At 41.0% G+C, this 12,533-nt stretch overlaps 1 protein-coding gene across 4 annotated transcripts in view; it reads left to right on the top strand.

Moving 5' to 3' along the window:
• The window catches only part of ARID5B (AT-rich interaction domain 5B), a 188,738-nt gene that overhangs the window by 159,513 nt on the left and 16,692 nt on the right, over positions 1-12,533 (top strand). For all 4 annotated transcript variants that reach the window (XM_068547476.1, XM_068547477.1, XM_068547479.1 and 1 more), the window contains one exon: positions 1,947-2,044. In XM_068547476.1, coding sequence (XP_068403577.1) covers positions 1,947-2,044 — 98 coding nt within the window. The remainder of the gene's footprint in view (positions 1-1,946; positions 2,045-12,533) is intronic.

Below are 12,533 nucleotides of genomic sequence, written 5' to 3'. Positions count from 1 at the left end.
GGGAAGTCGTGCAACCTCTCTGAGACTTGTTTCCTTTGTCTGTGAATGACATTCCTATAATCTGCCTCACAGGCTGGTAGGAGGACTAAATGATATCATGGATATGAAAACTCTTTACAAAATATAAAATATAGTGTACACAAGAGATACAAGAATGACAAGAGTGATGGTTTCTTTCTGAAGTGATTGCAGGAACACACATAGGCTATTTTCCAGGGCCCACACCTCACCTTAGGGAAGGGAATATGGAGATTTGTTTCAAGGGACTCAGTATTCTAAGGGCTTTGAGGAATAAGGTAGATACTTGGAAGAAGGGGAACCTGTTTATTCTTCTGTGATACACAGGTCTAGAATGGATCAGCCTGAAACTGTAATATTTAAAAGGTTGGAGGGAGATTGTAACTAAATATAAAATAATTACCAAAATATGTATTTTGAGTATTTTTAAAGGGGCTTGAAAAAACATTTATTATTATAATCTAAACCAAGCTACAGATACAGGAGGATTTTTAGTTATACCTGCTAGTAGATCTAAGAGGTGGCTCAGGCTAACAAGAACTATTGAAACAAATTGGTTCGAGAATGCTTCATGGGAAATTGAACAGTGCAAAACTCACGTTGTCTCGAGGTCCTACTTGTGTCTGTTAAGAAGGGTTTATGGAAATGAAGGGGTTCTTTTTATTTGAAATGGAAAGGGTACCATTTACCCTACCATATTTAACCACCCTCCTCCTCCTGAGATCACAATCACAGAGCCCCTGGATGCACGCTGAGATTTTTTTTCACGCATTGCTGCCTCTAGCCCCTAAGTGAACTCCGCTGGCAGCTCTGTGGGTGTTTTTCAAAAGAAGCCTCCTGTTCTGATTGTTTAAATGCCACTGGCACCTCTGCCACGCCCTGCCCCCTGCACATTCCACTAACAGAGTTTTCCTGGAGCCCTGTTTAGAAACGTTCACAAGGATCTCAGAACTTGCTCGGTCTTCCCAGTTTCAAGGAAACACTAGATTGCTCAGATGTGGTAAATGACGTGGTTTCCCCAGATTAATCATTTGCTAGATCATGCATCTGTTATTTTGTAAAATCGTAATTTACATATAAAAATAAAATTAAAGAAAAAAAACAAGACCATAGTATGCCTTTCGGTATGTTGCAAGCTGTTTGTTTTTATTCACCCAACTCAGTAAAATACAGAGCTTACATTTTAACTTTGGAATATGTTAATTTTCATAGGATTTGATGGATATCCCATTTTCCTGACCTAAGTGAAGAAAAATAAACAGCTTGCGACATAGACAGTTTCAGATTTTGGTTTTGTTCTGATGGTTAGAGGAGCTGGCATAAAAATACAGCCTGAGATGACTATAAATTTCATAACCAACTTGATCATTTTAATTAATTTGTGTAGTAATTTTTTTTTTAGTTTTTAAAGTAGGCAACACATCACAATAGTTGAAAAACCGGAAGATACAAAAGCATGTTTTATGAAAACTCTGTCTTTACCTGTGTGCTCAGACACCCATTACCATCTCCCTTAAGCAAGTAATGTTAATTCTGATTCACTTAGACTGCTACACTAAGATATATTTTAGCTGAAATCTTATTTTATTTTGATGCTTTATCACATGACATAAAGGAACAGAGTATAAGTTTGGGACCTTGGGGGCAAATAACTACGTGAATATCCAGGGAGATGCCTCAGATAAAAATGCGCTAAGGGTGACAAAATATAGAGCCCAAAGCAGAATTCCATTTTTACTGTAAAGAAAAATGCTAAAAGCGAGATCTTACTATAAGCCCGTTAAGTCTCCCATATACTCATTTGGACATCTCTGTTTCTGGGTTTCCAGAATAGACCGTTCTCTTCTGACTGTTGCATATGTATTGAATCCTGGCACTGTGAATCTCTTATGATGCAAGATTAAATTTCTCATCGCCACTTTTTTCAGATAACAGCCCGCCGTCAATGGAAACATATTTATGATGAATTAGGCGGTAATCCTGGGAGCACCAGTGCCGCCACTTGTACCCGCAGACATTATGAAAGGTAAGGCACCCTTTCTTGGAAAGTCACTGATTAATTAAAAGTGTGTTACTTGGAAGTTAATTGGTCAAACGTAAGACCTTTTAGGAAACAGAAAATATCCCTCTGGCATTTTACTTTGCATACTGCCTTGTGATTTTCAGGGAACATGGCTTTCTCTGGTTATAAGGGATGAAATTAGATTAAGTTCCTTTAGTTTGGTTTTATCCTGTGACCACCTGCCTGATAATACTTACCCTTCCCCCCCCCCCCCCCCCCCCCCGCAACAAGCATAGATTATTCAATATGTTCTCTGTACTCTGTAGGTTTATTTGCTATGAGAACTTTCAGCTTCTGGAAAACTTTGAGCTTCTGGGGTCTGTGGTGTTACTATGAGGTTGCCATGTAACTGCATTAATATTGAAAAGTATTAATGTTGACTGCATTAATATTGAAAAGTAAGCATTTCTTTAATAAGAAAATTGGTCCCAGATAAGATCCATTGTTTTTTCCCATCTTGGTGTTTTTCTTCTAATGCTTTTGACCCAGGAAATCCTTTCTTGCCAAGCTCTGTGTGGTTTGGTTTTCTAATAATTTCAGCTTCTCTCAGAAAGGTGATGATAATGCAAACAAGAAATAATGCCAAATTGGCCTCCTCTGAGGGTTGTATCCTCAGGAATTTTTCCCCTTTGCATGAGGACTGCGTCACCCACAATGCTGAAGACCAGTTAGCGTAAATCACGCGTCATCCTTGCTCTGTACTTCCAGCCCCGACTTAATTTCTTTAGGTCCTAACAACTTCCTTATCACTGGCATTTCCCTGCAGTAGTGTTGACCGACTTGGCTTCATGGTTTCAAATTCAGAGCTTGTGAGATCCAAGTAGAGGTGTCTGTGTGTCTGTGTGTGTTTTAATGATGGCCGTGGATGGAATGAAGTCAAGACACGGTCAGCTGAGCAAACGGGCCAGTTAGGTTGCTCCTTTGAAAAATAAAACACAAGTGCTAAATTTGATGGTCGCTCTTCACATAGTCAGCTACCGTTCCAACTTCAGCCCACACGCTCAACACCCGTCTTTGGATCATACAGATGCATCTTCAGATAATGTCACCGCACACATCAACTCTTAGTCATATTTCTTTTGAGTCCAATTATATTTTTATCTGCATTGCACTTAACACAGAGCCTCTTTTAGTATGGCCATTCAGTGAAACTTGGAATGTTTTTATAGGTATAATCATAGAAAATGGAGTTGGGTTTAGTACCCTATGAAAAATTCTCACAAAGTATTCCCAAGAGATTGCCTTACTTGACAGTGTTATAATCCAGAAAAGGATTTTTAAAAAATTGATAAGAGGAATTCGAATTATTACTTTTCATAGCATTGTTTGCAATATACTGCACGAATTTTTTAAATGTGAGTGTTATGTCTCGCAGTATTTAATACAAAAGCCCGCACCCTCACTGTACATAACACTTACAGCACTGAAGTTCTAGTACGAAAAGGCACTGGTACCCGGGGTGAGTGTTCGGTAGTGTCTGAGGTACCACAGTCATCTTGTTTTGATTATGAGTCAAGGCTTTAATCAAAACATTTTCACTAGCAACACTGTCTCTACTTGCAAAGTTTTTCTTAATGATAGTGAACCTCCCTTAGCTCCATGTGCAAACGTCCCCAACATGTGAACCGTCACACTTAAAGGACCAGATAGCAATTAAAATTTGAAAAAGGAGTGTTATCTCAGCTGTGAGCTGGCTCACCTAGTTAGAGTGAAAAATTAATCAAATGTATTACAAAGCATCACATGGTCAAAAAACAGATAAGGTTTGGAATAGAAAAAGGATTGGATTTCATAGTACTAGGTACGTGTGTGTGTGTGTGTGTGTGTGTATGTGTGTGTGGCTGTGTGTTTAATTTACTCAAGCAGTTGTGTGGATAAAAATAGCTTCAATCTTAAATGAAATGCCAAGATATGTTCTTTTGAAGGTTGTGTACTTTTGTTTTATGATTTACCTCTTCCTGGAGTAGCAGAATCCCACATGCCTTCAGTCAGTCAAAATGGAAAATTCTAATAGAGATACCTCCAACTTTAGCAACTAAAAGCATTATTAAAGGTTTTTAGAGATTTTTCTTCTCTCATTCTTGGGAGCAGACTTCATAAAGGTTTGGTCTCCCACTGGAATACATTTTTTGAAAAGCTATGTCGGTTACTGCTCCAAATCTAGAATTTGTTTGGTCAGTGTATCAGTCAGGATCCAGGAAGGAAAATAAAAATCCACACTAAGTATTCAACAAAGAGAATTTACTGTAGGGAACTGCTTAACAAGCGTTGGTGTGAAGCAGTCCACTAATATGGAGGCAGTAACCATAGGTTTCCTAGGGTTGAAGGAATAGAGAAAAGAAGGTAGGTTATCACCACCCAGAAGTTTGGAGAGTGGACCTCACCAAACTGGGGTTCAGATCCCTCATAGGTAGAGGCGCCCAGCCAGTACTGGTCCTTCAGGGGCTCAGAGGAGAGGCACCGTGCTACGTTATTGTTGGGTTGGCACTGAAATGAACAGCAAGCAAAAGGGAAGGTGGTCCCTTCTCCCTTCCCCTGGCCTGCTAGGGCCCCATTTGCAGAACCCCAATAGGGAGACAGCTGACAAGAGAGACATGTAATTTGTGTTGTCCCAGTCCCAGCATCACCAAGCGGAGCACAGAAGAGTGGATTCGGAGTTGAGAGACAGTAGTCAGCTGTGGGCGCCCCATGGGGCCCCCAACATAGAAATCCCTGCACAGACCCTGAAACCCAGGTTGGAGCACAGCTGTTCCAGGGTGATTAGCACGGTCCTTAACCCGTTCTTGGCATTTGCATTTCCTTTCTTTTTTTAAATTTAATTTTTATTTTACAGTGGAGTATAGTGGATTTACAATGTTGTTTGTTTCAGGTGTACAACTAAGTGATTCAGTTATAGATATACATGTATCCATTCTTTTTCAGATTCTTTTCCCATATAGGCCATTGTGTAGAGTATTGAGTAGAGTTCCCTGTGCTATACAGCGGGTCCTTGTTGGTTATCTATCTTATGTATAGTAGTGTGTGCACGTTAATCCCAAGCTCCTGATTTATCCCTCCCCGCCATATTTCCCCTTTGGTAACCATAAATTGTTTTTGATATCTGTAAGTCTGTTTCTGTATGGTAAAATAAGTGCATTTTTATAATTTTTTTAAAACTAGATTCCACATATGGGTGATATCATATAATATTTGTCTTTCTCTCTCTGACTTACTTCACTTAGTATGATAATCTCCAGGTCCATCCATGTTGCTGCAAATGGTATTATTTCGTCCTTTTTTATGGCTGAGTAATATTCCATTATACATATGTACCACATTTTCTTTCTCCATTCCTCTGTCAATGGAGAGAGAAATTTAGGTTGCTTCCATGTCTTGGCTATTGTAAATAGTGCTGCAGTGAATATTGGGGTGCATGTATCTTTTTTTTAAAGAGTCTGTGTTTTTTAAATTAATTAATTAATTAATAAGTTATTTATTTATTTATGGCTGCTTTGGGTCTTCGTTGCTGCGCGCAGGCTTCCTCTAGTTGCAGCGAGCGGGGGCTACTCTTTGTTGAGGTGCTCAGGCTTCTCTTTGCAGTGGCTTCTCTTGTTGCAGAGCACAGGCTCTAGGCACGCGGGCTTCATTAGTTGTGGCACGCGTGCTCAGTAGTTGTGGCTCGCGGGCTCTAGAGCGCAGACTCAGTAGTTGTGGCTCATGGGCTTAGTTGCTCCGCGGCATGTGGGATCTTCCTGGACCAGGGCTTGAACCCGTGTCCCCTGCATTGGCAGGCAGATTCTTAACCACTGCGCCACCAGGGAAGCCCCCGTATCTTTTCGAGTTATGGTTCTCTCCAGATATATGCCAGGAGTGGGATTGCTGGATCATATGGTAGTTCTGTTGTAGTTTTTTTAAGGAACCTCCATACCGTTCTCCATAGTGGTTGCACCAATTTACATTCCTACCAACAGTGCAAGAGGGTTCCCTTTACTTCACACCCTCTCCAGCATTTACTGTTTGTAGATTTTCTGATGATGGCCATTCTGACTGGTATGAGGTGATACCTCATAGTGTTGATTTGCATTTCTCTAATGATTAGAGATGTTGAGCATCTTGTCATGTGCTTTTTGGCCACCTGTATGTCTTCTTTGGAGAAATGTCTATTTAGGTCTTTTGCCTGTTTTTTGATTGGGTTGGTTTTTGTTTTTGTTTTGATACAGAGCTGCATGAGCTGTTTGTATATTTTGGAGATTAATCCCTTGTCGGTCACATCATTTGCAAATATTTTCTCCCATTCTGAGGGTTGTCTTTTCATTTTGCTTATGGTTTCCTTTGCTGTGCAAAAGCTTTTAAGTTTAATCAGGTCCCATTTGCTTATTTTTGTTTTTATTTTCATTACTCTAGGAGGTGGATCAAAAAAGATATTGCTGCGATTTATGTCAAAGAGTGTTCTGCCTGTGTTTTCCTCTAAGAGTTGTATAGTAGGCACTTCCTTTTGCCATCTTAGTCCCTCTTGCGTTGTTGTGGTCAGATACAAGGGGTGTCATGAATAATTAGTAATCTATAATAGTTAAATCAATCATCTGCAAATATTGGTATTTTTAAAAACAAATCAGACTCTACTTACCATAATGCCACCCTCCCTCATTTGAATGATGCTCTAAAGGAATCACCCGTACTCCTGTGTGCTGTGGTGGGGAGAAATGTCTGCGAATCACTGCGCTAGATGTCTTACTTCTCTTTGATGGTTCTACCAAAGAAGGGAAGAGTATACACTCAGATCTGTCCAGGGACTTGAACCAGTTATGCTTTGGTCAAAGAAAAGGCTGAAGCTCTTGACTACAACTGTGTTGAGTGATTTTGGCAGATTTCATTCATTCCTGCTAGTTATAGGCTGTGCTAACACAATTAAAACAGAGATGACTAGATTGGTGAAGGGCCATTGTCTTCCAGAAGGTTCAGGGAGTTTTAAAGGGTCAGGGTTTTGTGAGCACACATCTAGTCTGGGGATGCCCTTGGAAATGTTTAAAGCCTTCCAAACCAGATCGGAATGATTGGAGCGCCCCCTCTGCTGCCGGTTCACCTGGGCTCTTGTTTTCACTCTAATACAGAGACTGGCTCCTTTTCCTATTTCCCTACCGCCAGCTTTGCTTTCCTAGAAGGTGAAGAAGCAGTGAGTGATCTACTATGCATTATCCACTGATGTAATTTTCATGCAGTGTGGTTCATGCTTCCGGTAAATGTTTTCATTTTCCAACAAGAAAACAGTAGCCGGTTCCCTCAGTAACTGTTAACTTGTATATTAGTTGGGCACGTTTGGTTTATTAATGAGTGTAATAATGAAAGTGCAGGTTGTTGAAAAGAATCAGCGTTGCTTTTATTTAAGGCATAGCAGGAAAGGTACAGTGCCTGTGAATGCGTCATTGTCGCTGAGGGCCTGACTGGTCCAAACTTGCCTCTGATTGGCTTAAATCAAATAGGTCCAAGCACTTCATAAAAATGCCTTTGTCAGCCTGGTTTTGCCTCCAAACCTATTCATCTCTGTCAGTTTTTAATATTAGTACCAGGCTCCTGGCCACAGTCCATTAGTACTGTACTTAATTGCTCATGTTACAGATGATCACCAATATAAGAAGCATTAATGTTTCCCCATCGAAAGACTGTTGCTATGTAGATGTCTCCAACTCAGCAAAGCTTATGAAGTGTGGTTATTCTGGGCATCTCTTGTTCAGGATTTATAGATAAAGTTACTGTAGATTGTAATGCAAAGAAAAATGCCCACCTCCTTCTGTGCAGGACACTTCTCAGTGGAACATTTTCTTTCTCGTTCAACTCTTCGTTGAAGATGCCCCGAATAACTTTCTTTTATCAGTAAAGGAACAAAAAGGAAAATGGTTACATTAGTGGAATTCTCTTAGCTTGATTTTCTGGAATAGTAATTCACTTTAAAGACTGTTTTCACATGCAGATTTGTTTTCTTTTCTTTTTTTTTTTTTTTTTTTTTTAATGTTTTTTAAGCACATGCAAGGGGGAAAAAAATCTTTACACAGAATACCAGATTACTGGTTTTAATTTTCCTGAATAAATTACATGGTCTGTGTCTGTGGAGCGCATGAAATTGTTACTAGGGATTTTAAAAGGAGCATTAAGGCAAAAGTACTTTATGATGTGCTTTTCTGAGTATTTAGAAAATCATAAACAAATGTATTTGTTTGTGGGGGAAATGAACAATTATGCCTCATCTTCTTCTGTACTTAATGCCCAATTTCAAAGTCTCCCCTCTTGCTTTTCCCACAAGCATTCCTGGGCTGAGACTGTCCTGCCGCCTGGCTGAGGCGGCTTCCTGGGCAGTGACTTGGGGGGAGCTGCACCCAAGCCCCATGCATTTGGGCAGAACCCGAGTGATAGTCAGATGGAACTTCGGCCTTTTTTTCTCTGCAGGTGGAAGGCAGTGTGTGAGAGGTTCACGTTTTAAATAAGATAAGTATGTGCTTTAAGGTAAATGCCAAACGTACATCAGGTTCTAAGGGACTCAGCCAGTCATACTGGGGGAAGCCAAGGGGAAGTAAGGCGGGCCACAGCTCTGTTCATGTCCAGCTCAAGACTTGGTGCCTTCGTGCTCATTTTGACATCCTTGGAGTTCATCAGTACACAGTTCAGGGGGCCACAGGCAGGATACACAGATTTCAGGGATCCTCTAGCAATCCTCTAGACCAGTGTTACTCAAGTGAGGTTCTTCTGGCCCATCTGTGCTCTGTGAATGGGGCAGCTATGCAGAAGCACCGATACACTTACATGGCAGTTTGCCAGAATAATTTTTTTTAAATGGGAACTTGGCATTGTGTATGTCTTTTAAAATTTCTCATTTTCCTGTTAATTCCTTTTTATGGTATTTTACAAAAGTGTCAGTCAGCAATAGACAGGAAATTTAGGAAACTAGTCCCTCTCACCAGGTCACTGGAGAAGCAGCGCTCCACACCCGTGGTCACAAACTCAGATGTTGATGGGGGCAGGTTGCACGGGTGAGCACAGGTGTGGCCAGGCTGGAAAGTGCCGAGCACACAGCCGGGCGAGAGAGAGGCCCAGGGGGATCAGCGACGCTTCCTGCCTTAGAAGGATACAGTCTCGGTGCTTCCAGACCTTCCATGTTCTGGAGATAATTTTTATGTGAAATCACCCAACTTACAAATACTGGCTCCAGTATTTCTGAAAATATTTTATGTAAACTAAAGTCAACATGCCTGTGGGCTGCTGTGTTCCATGAGGACTGAACTGTCTCTGGCATCGGGCTATAATCCAGTCTCTGCTTAATCGCCCTGCAGTGGGAAGGCAACGAAGGAGCACCACTGTTGAAGGCACCCTGCATCTGTACACTCTTCCCCATACTGAGCAACATACCTGTGGCTTCCCACTGACTCTACCTTGCCTTTTGGGGCTGACTCATTCCACATGCTCTTTTTTCTCGGTGATGGGCCTCCATACACTTGGCAAAGCTCCTCTCTCACTTCAAGTCTTCCTAATCCATTCATTCAAGCCTCAGAGCACGATATATGGACTTTCACCAGTTTGGCTTGCTCTCGTGTAAATGCCTCCCATTTGTGTCACTTAGAAGACCCAAAGCTGTTCCAGATGTGGCATATAGTATTTCTTGGGATGTGGGCAGTGTCAGTCTATCAACAGAGCCTAAGATTACTTTTGAAATTGGTGGCCAGTTTCTTTTTCTTGGGTAGGATAGATTTGCCATTTGATTGACTGCCTTTTTCCTTTGCTGCTGCCCTCAAGAGCCAGTTGGTGTTTTTTGAACATCTACCAAGAATAGGGCTGGCAAAAAATGAGGATGTGCCCATGCTGCCACATTCATGGCAGAGACTGCTAAGGGAACATGATGCTGCTTCCCGAGAACCCAGGCTCAGCTTCACAATTCTCCTCGATATGGCGCCCGTAGGCACCACTGCCAACTCACTAGAACTGGGAGGTGCTGTGACCCTCTCTCTTTTTTTTTTTTTTTTTTTTTTTATGAAATTTGCTTTCTTTTTATTTTTTTTTTATTTTTTTGAATTTAATCTTTTTATACAGCAGGTTCTTATTAGTTATCAATTTTATACATATTGGTGTATATATGTCAGTCCCAATCTCCCAATTCATCCCACCACCTCCCCCCTCCCCCACCACTTTCCCCCCTTGGTGGCCATACATTTGTTCTCTACCTCTGTGTCTCTATTTCTGCCTTGCAAACCGGTTCATCCGTACCATTTTTCTGGATTCCACATATACGCGTTAATATACGATATTTGTTTTTCTTTTTCTGACTTCATTCTGTATGAGTCTCTAGGTCCATCCGCGTCTCTGAAAATGACCCAATTTCGTTCCTTTTTAAGGCAGAGTAATATTCCATTGTATACATGTACCACGTCTTCTTTATCCATTCGTCTGTCGACGGGCATCTAGGTTGCTTCCATGAGCTGGGTATTGTAAATAGTGCTGCAGTGAACACTGGGGTGCACGTGTCTTTCTGAATTACGGTTTTCTCTGGGTACGTGCCCAGTAGTGGGGTTGCTGGGCGTGACCGTATCTTATGTGACCCGACTCACAGTCCATACATACATGAAACAGAGTTAAATATTTAAGGCTATACAAACCTTAGGTAAGGAAGTAATAGATACAGATAATAAGTTCAACAGAGATCAAAGAAAGAAGAGAAAATTTCCACATGGAATAAGCAGAGTCTTCCAGCGTGGGGATCTAGAATTTGAACTGGATTTTTTTTTTATTGGAGTATAGTTGATTTACAGTGTTGTGTTAGTTTCAGGTATACAGCAAAGTGATTCATTTATACATATACATATATTCATTTTTTTCTCATATAGATTATCACAGAATATTGAGTAGAGTTCCCTGTGCTATACAGTGGGTCCTCGTGGGTTATCTACCTTATATATAGTGGTGTATGTATGTTAATCCCAAGCTCCTGATTTATCCCTCCCCGCCATATTTCCCCTTTGGTAACCATAGTGGTTTTTGATATCTGTAAGTCTGTTTCTGTTTTGTAAATAAGTCCATTTTTTATCATTTTTTAAAATTAGATTCCACATATGGGTGACGTTCTAGATTTGTCTTTCTCTGACTTACTTCACTCAGTATGACAGTCTCTAGATCTATCCAGGTTGCTGTAAATGGCATTATTTTGTTCTTTTTTATGGCAATATATATACAATATTCCATCGTGTATAGGTACCACATCTTCTTTATCCATTCCTCTGTCGATGGGCATTTAGGTTGCTGCCATGTCTTGGCTATTGTAAATAGTGCTGCAGTGAACACTGAGGTGCATGTATCATTTTGAATTATGGTTTTCTCTGGATTTATGCCCAGGAGTGGGATTGCTGGATCATATGGTAGTTCTATTTTTAGTTTTTTAAGGAACCTCCGTACTGTTCTCCATAGTGGTTGTACCAATTTATGAACTGGACCTTAAAGAGATTAGGTTAGAACCTAAGATAGGTCATCGTACACTGCCTAAAATAATTCAGTTGTAGAACTCAGAAACAGTAAAGAAATTATATTTGAGGGCAAGGACCTTGTGGTATTGCTTTCCTTGAGACTCACCAGTGCACCCAGGTACTGAGTCGTGAACATACCAGGGACTCAAGAATTAGGGGTTGAATGAATTAAATTAAATCCAAACAAAAAGGACAGCTTTCTCTAGGAAATGTGTACAAAGAGGTAGGGGATGAGTTGGTAGAAGGGGCAGTCAGGAGAGGTCTAAGGCTGAATTTCCAAATTGGATACACCAGAGGCAGGTATTATAGTTTATCCTCTCAGTGTCTGTTCAGTCTCTTGCCTTGAGGTCCAATGGGTAGACCGTGCCCCATCCTCACCCATGGTGGGGTCGACCAGTCTATGGACTTGCATCTCCTTTGTAAACACTGTCTTGGTAACGGGGACTCTGACCAACGGGTACTCTGTTGGTAACGCTTCTGTAATACCGCCACCCAGGCGCTCTCAGCTCCCTTTTCCCCACACCCACAGAAGGCCACCTGGCCCTTATCAGCAACCAGCAACCCCCAAAATCTAACACAAAGTGTTGAGATTTAGGCAGACTAAATAAGGTACTGCTGCTGCTCTTCCAGTGATACCCCGTCAGGCTTGTTCTTATAAGGCACCTGAACTGGGTGGATGTAAGCACCCTATGCCGGGAGCAGCTTCTCATCTGTAAAGAATTTCTCCCCAAAGGACAGTCAGGTGATTTCATAAGCAAGAGCCTCCCTCCCTATCACTCAGCATGCCTAAAATGCTCTGATGACTTTCCAATGCCTGGATTTTTCAAGAAACTTCTAAAAAGGAAAACAGAACCCCAGCCAGGCCCTGGAGTAGAAAAACTGGTTTCTGTTTAAAAAAAAATAAACAACAGCCTTTGAAAAATCTCTATTTGAAAATTCTTAAATTTGCCTCTAAATGCAAGTTGTAATTAATG

The sequence above is a fragment of the Eschrichtius robustus genome, chromosome 7 (assembly GCF_028021215.1).
Source record: "Eschrichtius robustus isolate mEscRob2 chromosome 7, mEscRob2.pri, whole genome shotgun sequence".
Taxonomy (NCBI): domain Eukaryota; kingdom Metazoa; phylum Chordata; class Mammalia; order Artiodactyla; family Eschrichtiidae; genus Eschrichtius; species Eschrichtius robustus.
The sequence above is the reverse complement of the archived record's forward strand: the minus strand, read 5'-3'. Positions and strand labels throughout refer to the sequence as shown.